Genomic DNA, 13,476 nt, shown 5'->3' on the forward strand with positions numbered 1-13,476 from the left:
TCCTGTAGTCTTGTACTGATGTGAGAGTTGGACCGTAAAGAAGACTGAGTGCTGAAGAATTGATGCTTTTGAACTGTGGTGCTGGTGAAGACTCTTGAGAGTCCCTTGGATTGCAAAGAGATCAAATCAATCAATCCTAAAGGAAATCAACCCTGAATATGCATTGGAAGGACTGATGCTGAAGCTCTGATAGTTTGGTCACCTGATGCAAAGAGCTGACTCATTGAAAAAGACTCTGATGCTGGAAAATACTGAGGGCAGGAGGAGAAGGGGGCAACAGAGGACGAGATGGTGGGATGACATTGACTCAATGGACAGGAGTTTGAGTAAGCACCAAGAGACAGTGAAGGACAGGGAAGCCTTGCGTGCTGCAGTCTTTGGGGTCACAAAGCATCAGACAAAACAGTGACTGAAGAACAACAGCAAGACTTTAATCATGTATAAACTGTCTCATAAACCTTTGCCTTTGTATTCATTTACAGCTTAAAATCTAATTATAACCCATTGTCATTCTAAAGATCAAGTCCCAACTGTTTCATTGTATGAGTTTTTTTTCCAATTAAATATGTGAGACCAAAGGGACTCAGGCTAGGCTACCTCCTCTCAATTTTCACAAGCTGACATGCATTGTGAAAATAGTTCTTGATTATTTCCCTTACAGCTTTGCTGTGAAGGAAAAAATCCCACTGAGCTGTGTACATTCCCCTAACATGCTCCAGGGTCAGCAAATGTGGTTAGTAAGCACTGTTCTTTAAAACCAGAGTTTCCACTACATTGCTAGCAATAACCTAAATCAATAGAGCAAAACAACACAAACCAGTATGTGGTGAGTGATGACAAACAGATCTGTAGAGATATAAATGGAAAATGATACAGAATAGCCATATCATCTGGTGATAAAAATACAATCTTATAACACTCCTAGCCTTGAATGGTTTTAACTATTGCACACAAAGCCAGCAAGCAGCAAATCATGGATAAAGACAGTTGCTGTTTTCATTTTACTGTTTGCTCTCTGCTAATAGATTGCAACAGAATGATTATGTGGAGGGTTAAGCATTTGGAGAAGATCACCATAATTACCTGGCATTATTTGGTGACATGATGACATTCTAAGTCACACATCATAGAAAAGAAAAACTGACCTGACCATCTTTTTTACTTTCTAGAGATCAACAAAAGTGTCCTCAAATGATTGAAAAGGATGTTAAAGCCACCCGTGAAATCACTTTAAAAATAATTTCTCAGGTAACTTGTCTGAACTCTGAATGGATAATATAGCCCTCAAAATCTCAGCAGAAAGGAAAAATTTGCCTCACAGATGCAATTATTATCCCTTTATAAAAATACCTTCTGAAAAAAGAAAAGTGAAGTGAGAACATTCACTGATTAAAGCCGGTTGCTATTGAAAACTACAAGATTGCTTTTCATGAAGCAATTTTATAAATTGATATCAAAACCTAAAAAAGAAGTCTTCAATATATAAATATTTTTCACATGACTATATGCAAATAAGAAAGTTTGTCAAAATTGTTACTATTAAACATGATCCAAATACTGATTTACTTTAAACAAGAATGTTATAAATTCCTCAGATGTATTAAAAGGAAAGAATTGACACAACAATGAGAAGATTAGCACTTCTTGGAAATGAACAAAATGTATTTATTCACATTTTTCTGTTTCCAGTTGATGATGAAGGACACTGTACTGTGAGACATTTACCCTGACCACAAAGAGAACTCTTGTATCGTCTGGTTTGGCCCACAGCTTCGGAAAGGATAAAAATATGTAAATGGAAACTACACTTGGAATTTTGTCTTGTGACAGTTCAGAATGAGAAGTCTCTGGTGAGCAGAAAGAAAAGGTTAGCAATTTTTAATATCCAAAATGATCAGTCATTCACCATACACGTCTCTGGTGAACTACATAATGTCAATGCTGTCACAAAAGCAAGACAGAAAATAAAAGTCCTAACAATTTTAATTCAAGGGAAAAAAAAATCCTAGAAAACTTTTTTTCCTCTCTAGATCACTTTAGGCTTGCACAATATGCATTTTATAATTCTTAATTTATATTCAACAGCAATGCTCTCTCTGGCTTTAAGATCTTACCCATTTCTCCATCTGATACTTCAAAAGATTTTACAGTTGCTATTTTCTAGTTTAAAATGGGTGATTCTCATTTCATTCACAAGAAACATGATGCCTTGCCAACCTCTAGAGATGCAAATTATCATTGCAGAATTGTAACAATACCTACTTATATGAGAGGGCAGAAGCAGCACTAAGCATTATATTTGCCTTTCTTCACTTAATTCTCACAGACCTCAAATGGCCATACTTGGGCCTGGAGACAAGAAGAAATTTGTCCCAAGTTCACAAATAACTAAATTTCTGAAGATCTGGCACATTTTGTCAATTCTGAAGAGCATAGAAATAACTGATTATTTATTCAACAAATGTTTCTACTAAGTACCAAACATGGTTAACTATGGGAAAAAAACAAATTGGATTAAGTTTTGATTCTTGCCCTCAAGGACCTTACCTTCTTATTTGGAAGAGAGATCATTAAATAAACATAGTGTTACCTATAGCTACTCACAACCCTAAGGAGTGAAACTGACTTAAGAGCCCAGACAGATATGAAACTGAAACTATCTTCTTTTAGTGAATAAATATTTATAACACTAACAGAATAAAAATGCTTGGCAAGTCCATCTGAAAAATACTTATTCTGTATTTATGGCACTGATATAAAATAATAAAAGTGAAAATCAATCATAGCATTTTGAAAGGTGTATAATTTATATTGATATTTTCTAAAAAAATTCATGGCATTAGCTTTTATTTCAGATTGTTGTAGGTACAGCCAAATTGTACCTATGCTAATTTAAGGGACACCATTTGTAGCAATGATGGAAAATTCAGTGCTGAATACTAGTTATGCCAATAGCTGAAAGTGTTTCAAGGATCAAAACTCAATCTCATAAAATAATATATTTGCTAACTGAAAGACACATGCTCAGTATTCCAGTTGGACGACTGGCATCCATCTTTCATCTACTGAAAAGACAGCATTAGATATTAAAAGTTAAAAAAAATATTATTGGGAATACAAGCCTAAGAGCTTCTTTAATATGGCAGTTGAGTCTGGTAAATTTCCATAAACAGGTTTTAGGAAGTGAAAAGAACTTCTATGTAAATACTTTATATAAGTAATATGACTTATTTAGAAAACAGACAACAGAATAAGACAGCTTCTTTCACATCAGCACAGTGACTGAAAGTCACTGCAAGGTCACAAGTGACAGAAGTGAAGCAGGGATTTTGCCACCCACGATAAGACTGTCCCACATAGGTGAGCAGCAGGCCTACTTTTAGAATCTCATCATTATTGTCAGGAAACAACACTATCTTAAATTCTGTGCTAATGAAAATTTCTTAGAAATATGAGTATTTTAAGATGCTGTATTTGCTTAGGAGAGGGTTCAGGGCACTTTGCCCAAAATATGTCACTTGGGCATGTTGATTATTTTGAATTAAAGTTACTTAAGAGACAGTCAGTGTAAGAAGGACACTTCTACTCTTTTGTCTCCCTGAAAGAAGGACATAAATCTCCCGTGTGAAAGGTATCCTCTCTATACCAAGAGGATGAGAAAACCTTACCGCCAGATACAGGGAATTCAAGGATGACAAGGTCATGTAAACAAATCTCATTACTTCTTTACTAAATGACTACACCAAGCCCAAACTCGTCATCTTGTCAGTTCTCCACAGATGTATTAGTACTTGGTCTAAAAAATAAAAGCTGTCTGCTCTAGTCACTTTTTCAAGCATTATATTTTTATGAGCTCCTGTATGTACAAATTTAAATTTGTTTTCCTCTTGCTCATCTGTCATATGCCAATTTAATTATTAGATCAGCCAGAAATCTTGGAGGGGAAGAAAAGAAAATACTTCCTCCCCTACATTTACATAGCGCTTTATAGTTTCTCTGTGCAGTTCTGTTCTCCCTGTGAGACTGTCAGTTTCTGGACAGCAAAACCTGGTTAGCACAGTGGTCACTATGGAGCTGGTGCTCAAAACACATATCTTGAATTGAATTGAACTGTATTCCTAATTTTAAAATATTTTGTACCTCTGAGAGTTTACTTAAACAGGCAAACCACAATTTCACATTCACCATCTCTATTGGTGTGTTCAAGGCTCTGAAGTTTTGCCTATCATATTTCCCAAGATTCAATAAATCAATTTCAAGGACATTTTAGTACATTTGAGAAAAGGAACTTCTGAGTGAAAGGTCATTGCTTTCATGTTAACATTATTATTTCTTAAGACCTCACAGTTACAAAAGACTATATGGCTTGTCATAACTGAAGCTGAAAAATGTTATGACTGCCATTCATATTTTATTAAATAAATAGCATTACATAAATAGTGCTTATATTAGCCATACAAAACAAATTTTAAGTCACTTATAAAATTGAGGTCTTTTTCTATTTTCTTACTTTTCTAAAATGGTTTTATTTAATAGTTTTAACATTTTTCTAGAATTTATCAGCTACTAACTTATAATACAAGTTCACCCAAGATAAAAAATTCAAATCTTCATTATCCAACTATTATGAGAATAAATAATACGTAAAATACTCTCAAGTTATTTCTAGAAAGCGTTTTTATACAAGTACTATTAGTTTTATGTGACCCCATGGACTGTAGCCTACCAAGCTTCTCAGTCCATGGAATTTTCCAGGCAAGAGTATTGGAATGGATATGCTATCTTCAATACATTAAGAAATGATATTAAGGAAAATTTACCTTACTTCTGCTATAATTTAATTAGAAACCCTCTATCTTGAAAGGCAATTTAGGACATCTAAGAGAATCTATGAAATATGTTCTAAAAGCAAGACAATTTTAGCTTACCAAAATTAGCACAATGTAATATTGGTATATGCTGTTACATATGTTATATATAACATATGTATATATATATGTTGGGTAGGATCACACTCCTTAATATTGTATATATTATATATATAACATATATATGTTACATTAATGAAATGTAAATAATATGGAAAACACTTAAGGATAAAACTTATCTAGGCTAAACTAAACCTATGATGTTCCAAATGAAGAAACTGAGTTATACGTATTGCAAATGTAGATAATTCTTTATATATTACATATTTATCATTAGTATTAGACAAACTGAGAAATACTAAATATTGAATCACAGTAAAACAAAAACCATATCCTTAATTATCTAAGTTCAATAATAATCACTTGAAATATGGTCTGTACCTGTGTGTGCAACAGGCAAGAGTGCATCAAATGTGAGAGAGTAGATAGAGTGGAACACACAGACTCATTGTGCTGTCTTGGGAACTGGGTCATTTATAAGTGTTAAAATTTTCTCCCTTAAGTTCTGAGTATTAATCAATGTCTTCAACTTACAGGGGGGTCTGCATCTTCGGCGTAAACAGTCGTTATAGGTGTACCCTTGACAGCATCTGGAGCCACCATTCCTTTGTAGATTCGTTTACTAAATACTGGAGGGTAATCATTCATATCCTGTAAGACACAATGAGGAGTTCAGTGCTCTGTTTAAACCAGGTTGCCTCTTCCTATCACACAATCCATTTGCCACTGTCAGCCTTCCATCCTCTCAATTCCATTACCCTCACTTCCGAATGGCACCCCAGAGGAAACTACTAGAGTCCCTATACAATATTAAGGAGTATGATGCCTACCCCATTCTATCGGAGCCCCCTCCACGCAAGTAAACAGCCTGTCTCACAAACCATGTGCCTCCAGAAAAAGCTTTCAGATATTGTAATGATGGTTGAAATTTTCTCTAAAGATGCTTCTAATGGTATGATGTAGTTTTGAACTTTGAAGAGTAGGAACACATTTCATAAAAAATACCCTTCTATGAGACAGGTGTAGAAGATGGCATATATATATATATATATATATATATATATATATATATATAATATGTATGTGTATATATATTGTTTTGTTGTTGCTTTTAAAGAAAGCTCTTTAATGTTTCCATTGCAATTGCAAATTCTTTAATATTTAGCATAATAGGATGATTAGAGCATTTCAAATGCAAATTGTGAGATATCCTTTGATGCCATTTTACATTTTTACAAACATAAAATGATTAAAAGATGTTTTCCCTCTAGCACACTGCAGTAATGACACATAGGTGCTGGGAGCAGGAGCTCCGCCCCTGGCAAAGGTCATGAGGAAGGAGGCTCGGCATACGCAAAGGTGGGATCGAGCCTCAGGAGTCCCTCTGGAAATTCTCAAGCATCTACCCCCAAAACCAGAGTCTGCCTACTTTCTGCTTTGTGCTCTCACATACACCACTGACTTTACAGGGGGCTTTCCCCCACTACCTCTCTCTGAAAAAAGAGTTAACTTACAGCTCCAGTTAATAAAGTTCCTGGGTGTGATAGTGTTTCAACCTACAAACTCCTTTGGAAGTCCTCTAGCCTGCCTGAATAGGTTTTTCCGGCCACGTGTGATTGCTCAGAGCCTCCCAACTGTGAGAGGCATGAGATGTTCTAAACAGTCTAAATACAGATTCCTTTGAGCAGTTAAAAGATTGATTAGAAATTGTATTGGTGAAGGGTTTTTCACTTGTTGGGCCAATGTTTGCTGCTAAGTCTCCATGTCCCTTACCTGCTGTGTCCCTGGCAGTATATTGATTAATATGATTGGTGTAAGTAGTAGCTTTAATGTTTGTAACCTTGGACCCTTGAGTTAATTCTTTTTCTTGTTATAGCCCACCAGACCTTTGCCCTATAGGAATGCAACTTTATCTAATGCTTTTGGAGGGTGGCGCCTGACTTTAGAATAATCACCTTTAGAGAAAAATAAGTTTCTTAAAATGTTAACAGGCCTCCAGGCCAGAAGATGATGCAAATCACCTAAACTTTTGCATATGATAAGTTTGCAGGAAGAAAGCCTGGCTTACTGCATGACTCTACCCTTTCCCCCATTATCCTCTATGCATAACTTAAGGTATAAAAACTACTTTGGAAAATAAACTGCGGGCCTTGTTCACCGAAACTTGGTCTCCCCATGTCGTTCTTTTTCTCACCTTCTGGCTGAATTATTCAGCCTCTTTTCTCCACTGAATTTCCTCACTGAGCTATCCTTATTTCAGCCTCTTTTATCCACTGAATTTCCTCACTGAGCTATCCTTATTTAACCACTCTTTATATCCTTAATTAACGTTTAATTAAGCAATTGTTTCCTGATCCTCGCTGACGCCGTCTCCCCTTTGAAACCCCTGGATCCAACGGGGCTGGACCCCGGCAAGGGGCGCCTGAACAGGCTTTTCGAAGGTAGGTCCCTCAGAGCAATTAGGGTCATCAGCCCTATTGCCCACCCCCCCCCCACCTCGGAACAATTGGGGTCATCAGCCCTATTGTTCCGCCTGTGTTGAGTTTTCCGGAGGGCTAGGACCCCACTCAGGGTGTCCCTGTGCACCGAAAAAAAAAAAAAAAAGGCGGAGCTCCTGCTCCCAGCACATAGGATTAGATGTTCTTAGTCAGAAATCATGTTAATTTATTTAAATATTTTTTCAAAGTGATTTATATGTATCTTTTTAGTTTTCACAATTCAGTGATATGAGTTATTCATGTTTATTCATTAGATGATATTTATGATGTTCCTTCCATTTTTATGACCCAATGCTAGGCACTGGAGATACTGAAGTGACTCAAAAAAAAAAAAATACATGTTCTTGGATTTGTCACTTAACTACCATTTGGCAGGTAAAGTTACTGATTCTGAAGATAGCATAGTGACATCTGCTAAACTTATCTACTGGTTTGGCAAAGCCACAAATTAATCTGGTCTCTTGAGAGCCAGGTGATTTTTTTTTTTTTTCTCAAAAATTTAAGGTTTTATGGAGAATTGCAAATCCTTTTTTCTTAAAAATAATGATTATTAACCTGGAGGATTTATCTTTCTCAGATTTACTTAAAAAAATATTATACCCTGCATTGTTTTGGATACTCTGACTCAAACATGATTGAGCTCAAAACTAAATTTGTTAGTTATTTTATTCCCCAGGCCAACCTTTTCTCACTTGATTATGCTACACAGTCTTTGGCATTTGTTCTGACACAAAATTTTTTTTTGCACCATGTAAATTGGAAATATACAAATTAGCTGATTATGAACACCCTTTTTTTGCAAAGAGGTCAGGACAATTCGATCATAAACAACTGCAATCAGATTGAGCTTGCTTTTCACAGTAGAGCTAACATCTGAGCTGTATATCTGAAAAACCCTGCAGACTCTCATAAAAGTTGGAGTTGTTGAACTGTAAGCAAAACTGAGAAATTTTCAAAAAGTACGTCATTTCCGTTTTGACATGCAATATTCACAACCTCTACAATGAAGACTTCCTTTATATATGATGAGCTTTAGAATCTAAACAAGTAAATAAACCTAGGAAGCACATGTTCTCTATAATAAGGACAGTGGAAGGTATTGGTCTTCAGGTTCCGGGGATGGGGTAAATATATAAAATTTTTGCAGGCACATATCCTCCTGCTCTTTTCAAGAGTGCTAACTATTTTAATGAGTGAATCCTGTAACCAAAGGGATGGAACTCCTCTTGTGCCCCCTAAATCATAGTTTCTGAAGGTTAGAAAATGAATCCAACTTTGTGATTTTTCTGTACATGACTTTCCCAAATCACATAAAGTCAGTACATTCCTATGAATTTTCTTCTCTATTCTCCAAGGGGATATTAAAAATCTTAATGTTACAGGCATGTTTTGGATTAATTTGACTATTACAGGGGAAAAAATATGGTTTTTCTTAATTATGTCAATACAGCTGCTAACAGTGCTGAGTACAGTAACATCTTTTTCTTTGTTGTTGTCTTGAAAAATAGTCACCAGGTCACTCACCTCCTAACTGAACACACAGTGGACATTTTTATAATCTGGCTTCATAAACTGATTATACAGAAACCTAAGTTTGTGAATTGGTATCCCTCACTTAGCCTGCTTGCCATTGACAGAATGGAGAATAAAATCAATGCTGTCACTGTATCTGTATATCTTTTTTCTGGCACACTGTACATATTTTGAGGTTACAATCCTTCACCATGGCTAAACTGGGTAGCCAGTACACACAATTCTTGCGCAGTGCATTATTTCAGATGAGAGAATTTATTGAAATGCACAATGCCAAATAGCATAATCAATAGTTTATTATATTTATGCTTCAGGGATGCTTGAAGAAAAATGTATATAAATCTGCCTCTGTACAAATGATCTGCTGCTGCTGCTGCTGCTGTCTCTTCAGTTGTGTCTGACTCTGTGTGACCCCATAGACTGCAGCCCACCAGGCTCTCCCGTCCCTGGGATTCTCCAGGCAAGAACACTGGAGTGGGTTGCCATTTCCTTCTCCAATGCATGAAAGTGAAAAGTGAAAGTGAAGTCTCTCAGTCGTGTCCGACAAATGCTCTACTATGCAGCAAATTAAGGATAAGCTCCGCTCTTCAAAAGCAAGCTCTTTTCTGTTGTCAGTCTTCCACTAGAGGGCATGATTGACAAAAAGAAAATTTCCTTTTCTGTCCTCGTTAGCAATTTTATCAAGACCTATAACAGTTTGTTGTCTGTGATTATAATTTTTGTTGTTCTGAACAAAAAAATTATTTTCATGTTTTTAAAGAGTATTCTGAATGTTACCATGGTTCTCAGCTGGAATGAAGCCTTGATCTTCTTGGAAAAAAAAAATAGTCGTATGAGTTAGCATAATTAGCTCCCATGTATCAAGCAACTGAAACTGCACCTGAATGTACAGCTATCTAAGAGGAAGAAAATATGTTTATTTATTTTCTAAATTCAAGTTAAAATAATCACAGAAGCCATTTCTGCTTTGGCAGACCACAGAGTAGATTTTAAGCAACCTTTTCTAATGAGTATAACAGGAACATAGGAAATTGCTGGTGAACTTACAAATTAATGGCAGGTTTCCTTTTTAAAGACAAGAGAGATGATATAATTTTTGATGTCTGGAATCATGGGTTAAAAATTATTCTAGATAAGAGGCTTTGCCTTGATAGAAGAGTACTAACCAGTGATACTTCCATCATATTTGTTAAATGATGATAATACAGAGAATGCCAGTCCTCATCTCAAACTCTTATGCACACTCTGTAACGAGATCAGGTGGTGAGGTGGTGTGTGTAGCGGGTGGAATGGCTTCTGTTACTCCTCCCTTACTGTCTAGCATTAGCCCTAGAACCGTCGGCTACCTTGCCTCTGAAATCCTTTAAGGCCTATGAACCTGATGCCTCCTCTTCCTTGGCAGAGGACACAGTTGATTTTTTTCCTTTGTCTGTTACTAGTTCTGTTTCCCAGTACCAGACACACTCTGTTGTTCCTGTTGCTGTTTCTTACATTATATGCCTTCTGCATTTTCTGCCCCCTTGGTTTCTTTGTTTTTTTTTTTTCTGACTCCTCTCCCTTCTCCTTTGATTCTGTCACATAAGGTCAAAAAGGCCCCATTTCCAATCAAACACATCTTTCCTTTTCTATTTTGCATGGAGTTCTCTTAAACACAAATCACAAACTTATCTCAACAATTTTTGGCAAGGTTGGGAGGGTGGGGATAAAAACCTGTACTGGAAGTTTCTTTGTTAGCTGCCTAAAATTGTTTTGCTTTTCTTTTCAAGTTTGAAGCTTTTCTAGAATCTTGGGTGATAGTATTATTCCCAATATAAGGTAATCAGTGGTACACTTGCCACAAGAAGCAAAGTGTACACTATAGTTCTCAGTATCACAAATATTGATGGAGCTCCCCTGTATAGCAACCCTCTCCAGTACTCTTGCCTGGAAAATTCTATGGATGGAGGAGCCTGGTAGGCTACAGTCCACGGGACTGCAAAGAGTCGGACACGACTGAGAGACTTCACTTTCACTTTCCCTTGTATTAGTTAGTACATTAGATGCTGGAGATATGGTTACCAGCAAGAAAGACAAAGTGCCTGCTGGTACTGAGCTTACAATTTAGTATGGAAAGCAAATAAATAAATATTATCAAGTGTGATGAATGCTATGAAGGAGGAAGTATAAGGATGTGATGGGAAAACATATGAAGGAGTTTAAGTTTCACATAGGATGTATCCCTGTTATCTGAGCAACTGCCTCATTACTTATGCATGTTGGCTGGTAAAACAGTTTTTCAAGATTAATGGTTAAATTAGAAGAGACTAACACTGTGCAGTGTTGATAAGCCACTAATTTAATATAAAATTCCACTCCCATCTAATTTCTCTGAACTGGAATGATAATGTAGGGGGAGGCAGTTGATAAGTTTCTTGAATTTTTTCCAAGTCATGATACTGTGGTCAGTTGGGAGTTGTTCAGTCACTAAGTTGTGTCTGACTCTTTGCGACCCCATGAACTACAGCATGCCAGGCTTCCCTGTGTTTCACTATCTCCCAGAGTTAGTTCAAACTCATATCCACTGAGTCAATGCCATCCAACCATCTCATCCTCTGTTGTCCCCTTCTCCTCCTGCCCTCAATCTTTCCCAGCATCAGGGTCTTTTCCATCCAGGGTCTCTGCATATAGCGGCCAAAGTATAAGCATGTGTATTCAGTATTCTTGCCTTGAGAACCTCATGAAGAGTATGAAAAGGCAAAAGGATATAACACTAAAAGATGAACTTCCTAGGTCAGTAGGTGTCCAATATGCCACTGGGGAGGACTGAAGAAGTAGCTTCAGAAGGCATGAAGAGGCTGAGCCAAAGCAGAAACGACCCCCAGTTGTGGATGTGTTTGGTGGTGAAAGTAAAGTCCGATGCTGTAAAGAACAATACTGCATTGAAACCTGGAATGTTAGGTCCATGAATCAAGGTAAACTGGATGTGGTCAAACAGGAGACAGTAAGAGTGAACATTGACATTTTAGGAATCAGTGAACTAAAATGGACGGGAATGGGTGAATTTGATTCAGATGACCATTATGTCTACTACTATGAGCAAGGATTCCTTAGAAGAAGTGGAGTAGCCCTCATGGTCAACAAAAAACTCCAAAATGCGGTACTTGGGTACAATCTCAAAAACGACAGAATGATCTCAGTTCATTTCCAAGGCAAACCAATTGGGAGAATATGTGTCTATTCTGAGCTTGAATCTATGAGAAGATTCTAATCATATCACCCTATCTCAGACTTTCTAAAAACTGTATCATAATTATATATATGTATGTGTGTGTATGGTTTTTTTTTTCCACTGTATATCAGACATTATGCTAACTGTGTTAAATTTATCATTTCAATTAGTTTGTCTAAAAGATATGTTAGCTATTATTATTATTTCTAATTTATATTAAGGAGCTGAAGCTTAGAGAAATTAAGTTGTTCATAATTATCCAGCTAATAAAAGACAGACCTAATGTTTAATTCTAGTATGCCAGATCCTGAGCTTCCCTGGTGGTTCAGATGGTAAAGAATTTGCCTTCAATGCAAGAGACCCAGGTTTGATCCCCTGGGTTGGGAAGATCCCCTGGAGGAGGGGATGGCAACCCACTCCAGTATTCTTGCCTGGGGAATCCCATGGATAGAGAAGCACAAAGAGTCAGACATGACTGAGTGACTAACACTTCTTCACATTTTTCTTCTCACATCAGATTCTAAAGGCATCATTCTGATACTTGGAGGTGAGAAAAAGGGGAAGTGGCAAAGTCATCAGAAAAGTATATATAAAATGACTTGATAGGATTTTCATTAAAATTCCACACATAAAATTTTAAACATCTCTTTCCAAAAATATTTTACAGTTTTAAGAACTCTTCTAACTAGTTATTATACTTTTATCTTGGCAATCTGGCAAGCTTCTAAACATAGCATAATTCAAATCTATCTCCCTGAAGATAATTTTAAAAATTTATTTATAAAGACTTCTTTTTTTTTTTTTTTGTAAAAGAGAGAGTTGTAGCAGTTTTTTTTTTCTTTTCTTATTTTATTTTTAACTTTACAATATTGTATTGATTTGGCCATATATCAACATTGTATACTTTAAACAACAACTTTTTTCAGTATTTAACCCCACAAATAGTAGTTTTCACTAAAACCTAATAAAGTTTTTCCTAAATTGTACTCTTTAGAAAATTAGTTCTATCAGAAACTTTACAAATTAAAAGAAATGCCATGATAGATTGTGGAAAATTACATTTTATTTTCTTGATATTCACAACATACAGTAGTATATTAATATTCAAGGCTCCTATACAAAGGCCTACAGTACAGAAATATTTATTTTTATACATACTGGTGTTTCCCAAACTAATTTGTCCAGGTTAATTTTTGTATGAGACACCCAGACACTCCTTAAGACACCATCTTGAGGGACTCAGATCAGATCAGATCAGTCACTCAGTCGTGTCTGACTCTTTGCGACCCCATGAATCGCAGCACGCCAG

General features: G+C 36.3%; 1 protein-coding gene across 1 annotated transcript in view; it reads right to left on the reverse strand.

The window, feature by feature from the left end:
• Positions 1–13,476, reverse strand: part of PCDH15 (protocadherin related 15) — a 1,047,422-nt gene that overhangs the window by 220,570 nt on the left and 813,376 nt on the right. The window contains exon 21 of the mRNA XM_070363570.1: positions 5,463–5,579. Coding sequence (XP_070219671.1) covers positions 5,463–5,579 — 117 coding nt within the window. The remainder of the gene's footprint in view (positions 1–5,462; positions 5,580–13,476) is intronic.

This window comes from Bos mutus, chromosome 26 (assembly GCF_027580195.1).
Source record: "Bos mutus isolate GX-2022 chromosome 26, NWIPB_WYAK_1.1, whole genome shotgun sequence".
Taxonomy (NCBI): Eukaryota; Metazoa; Chordata; class Mammalia; order Artiodactyla; family Bovidae; genus Bos; species Bos mutus.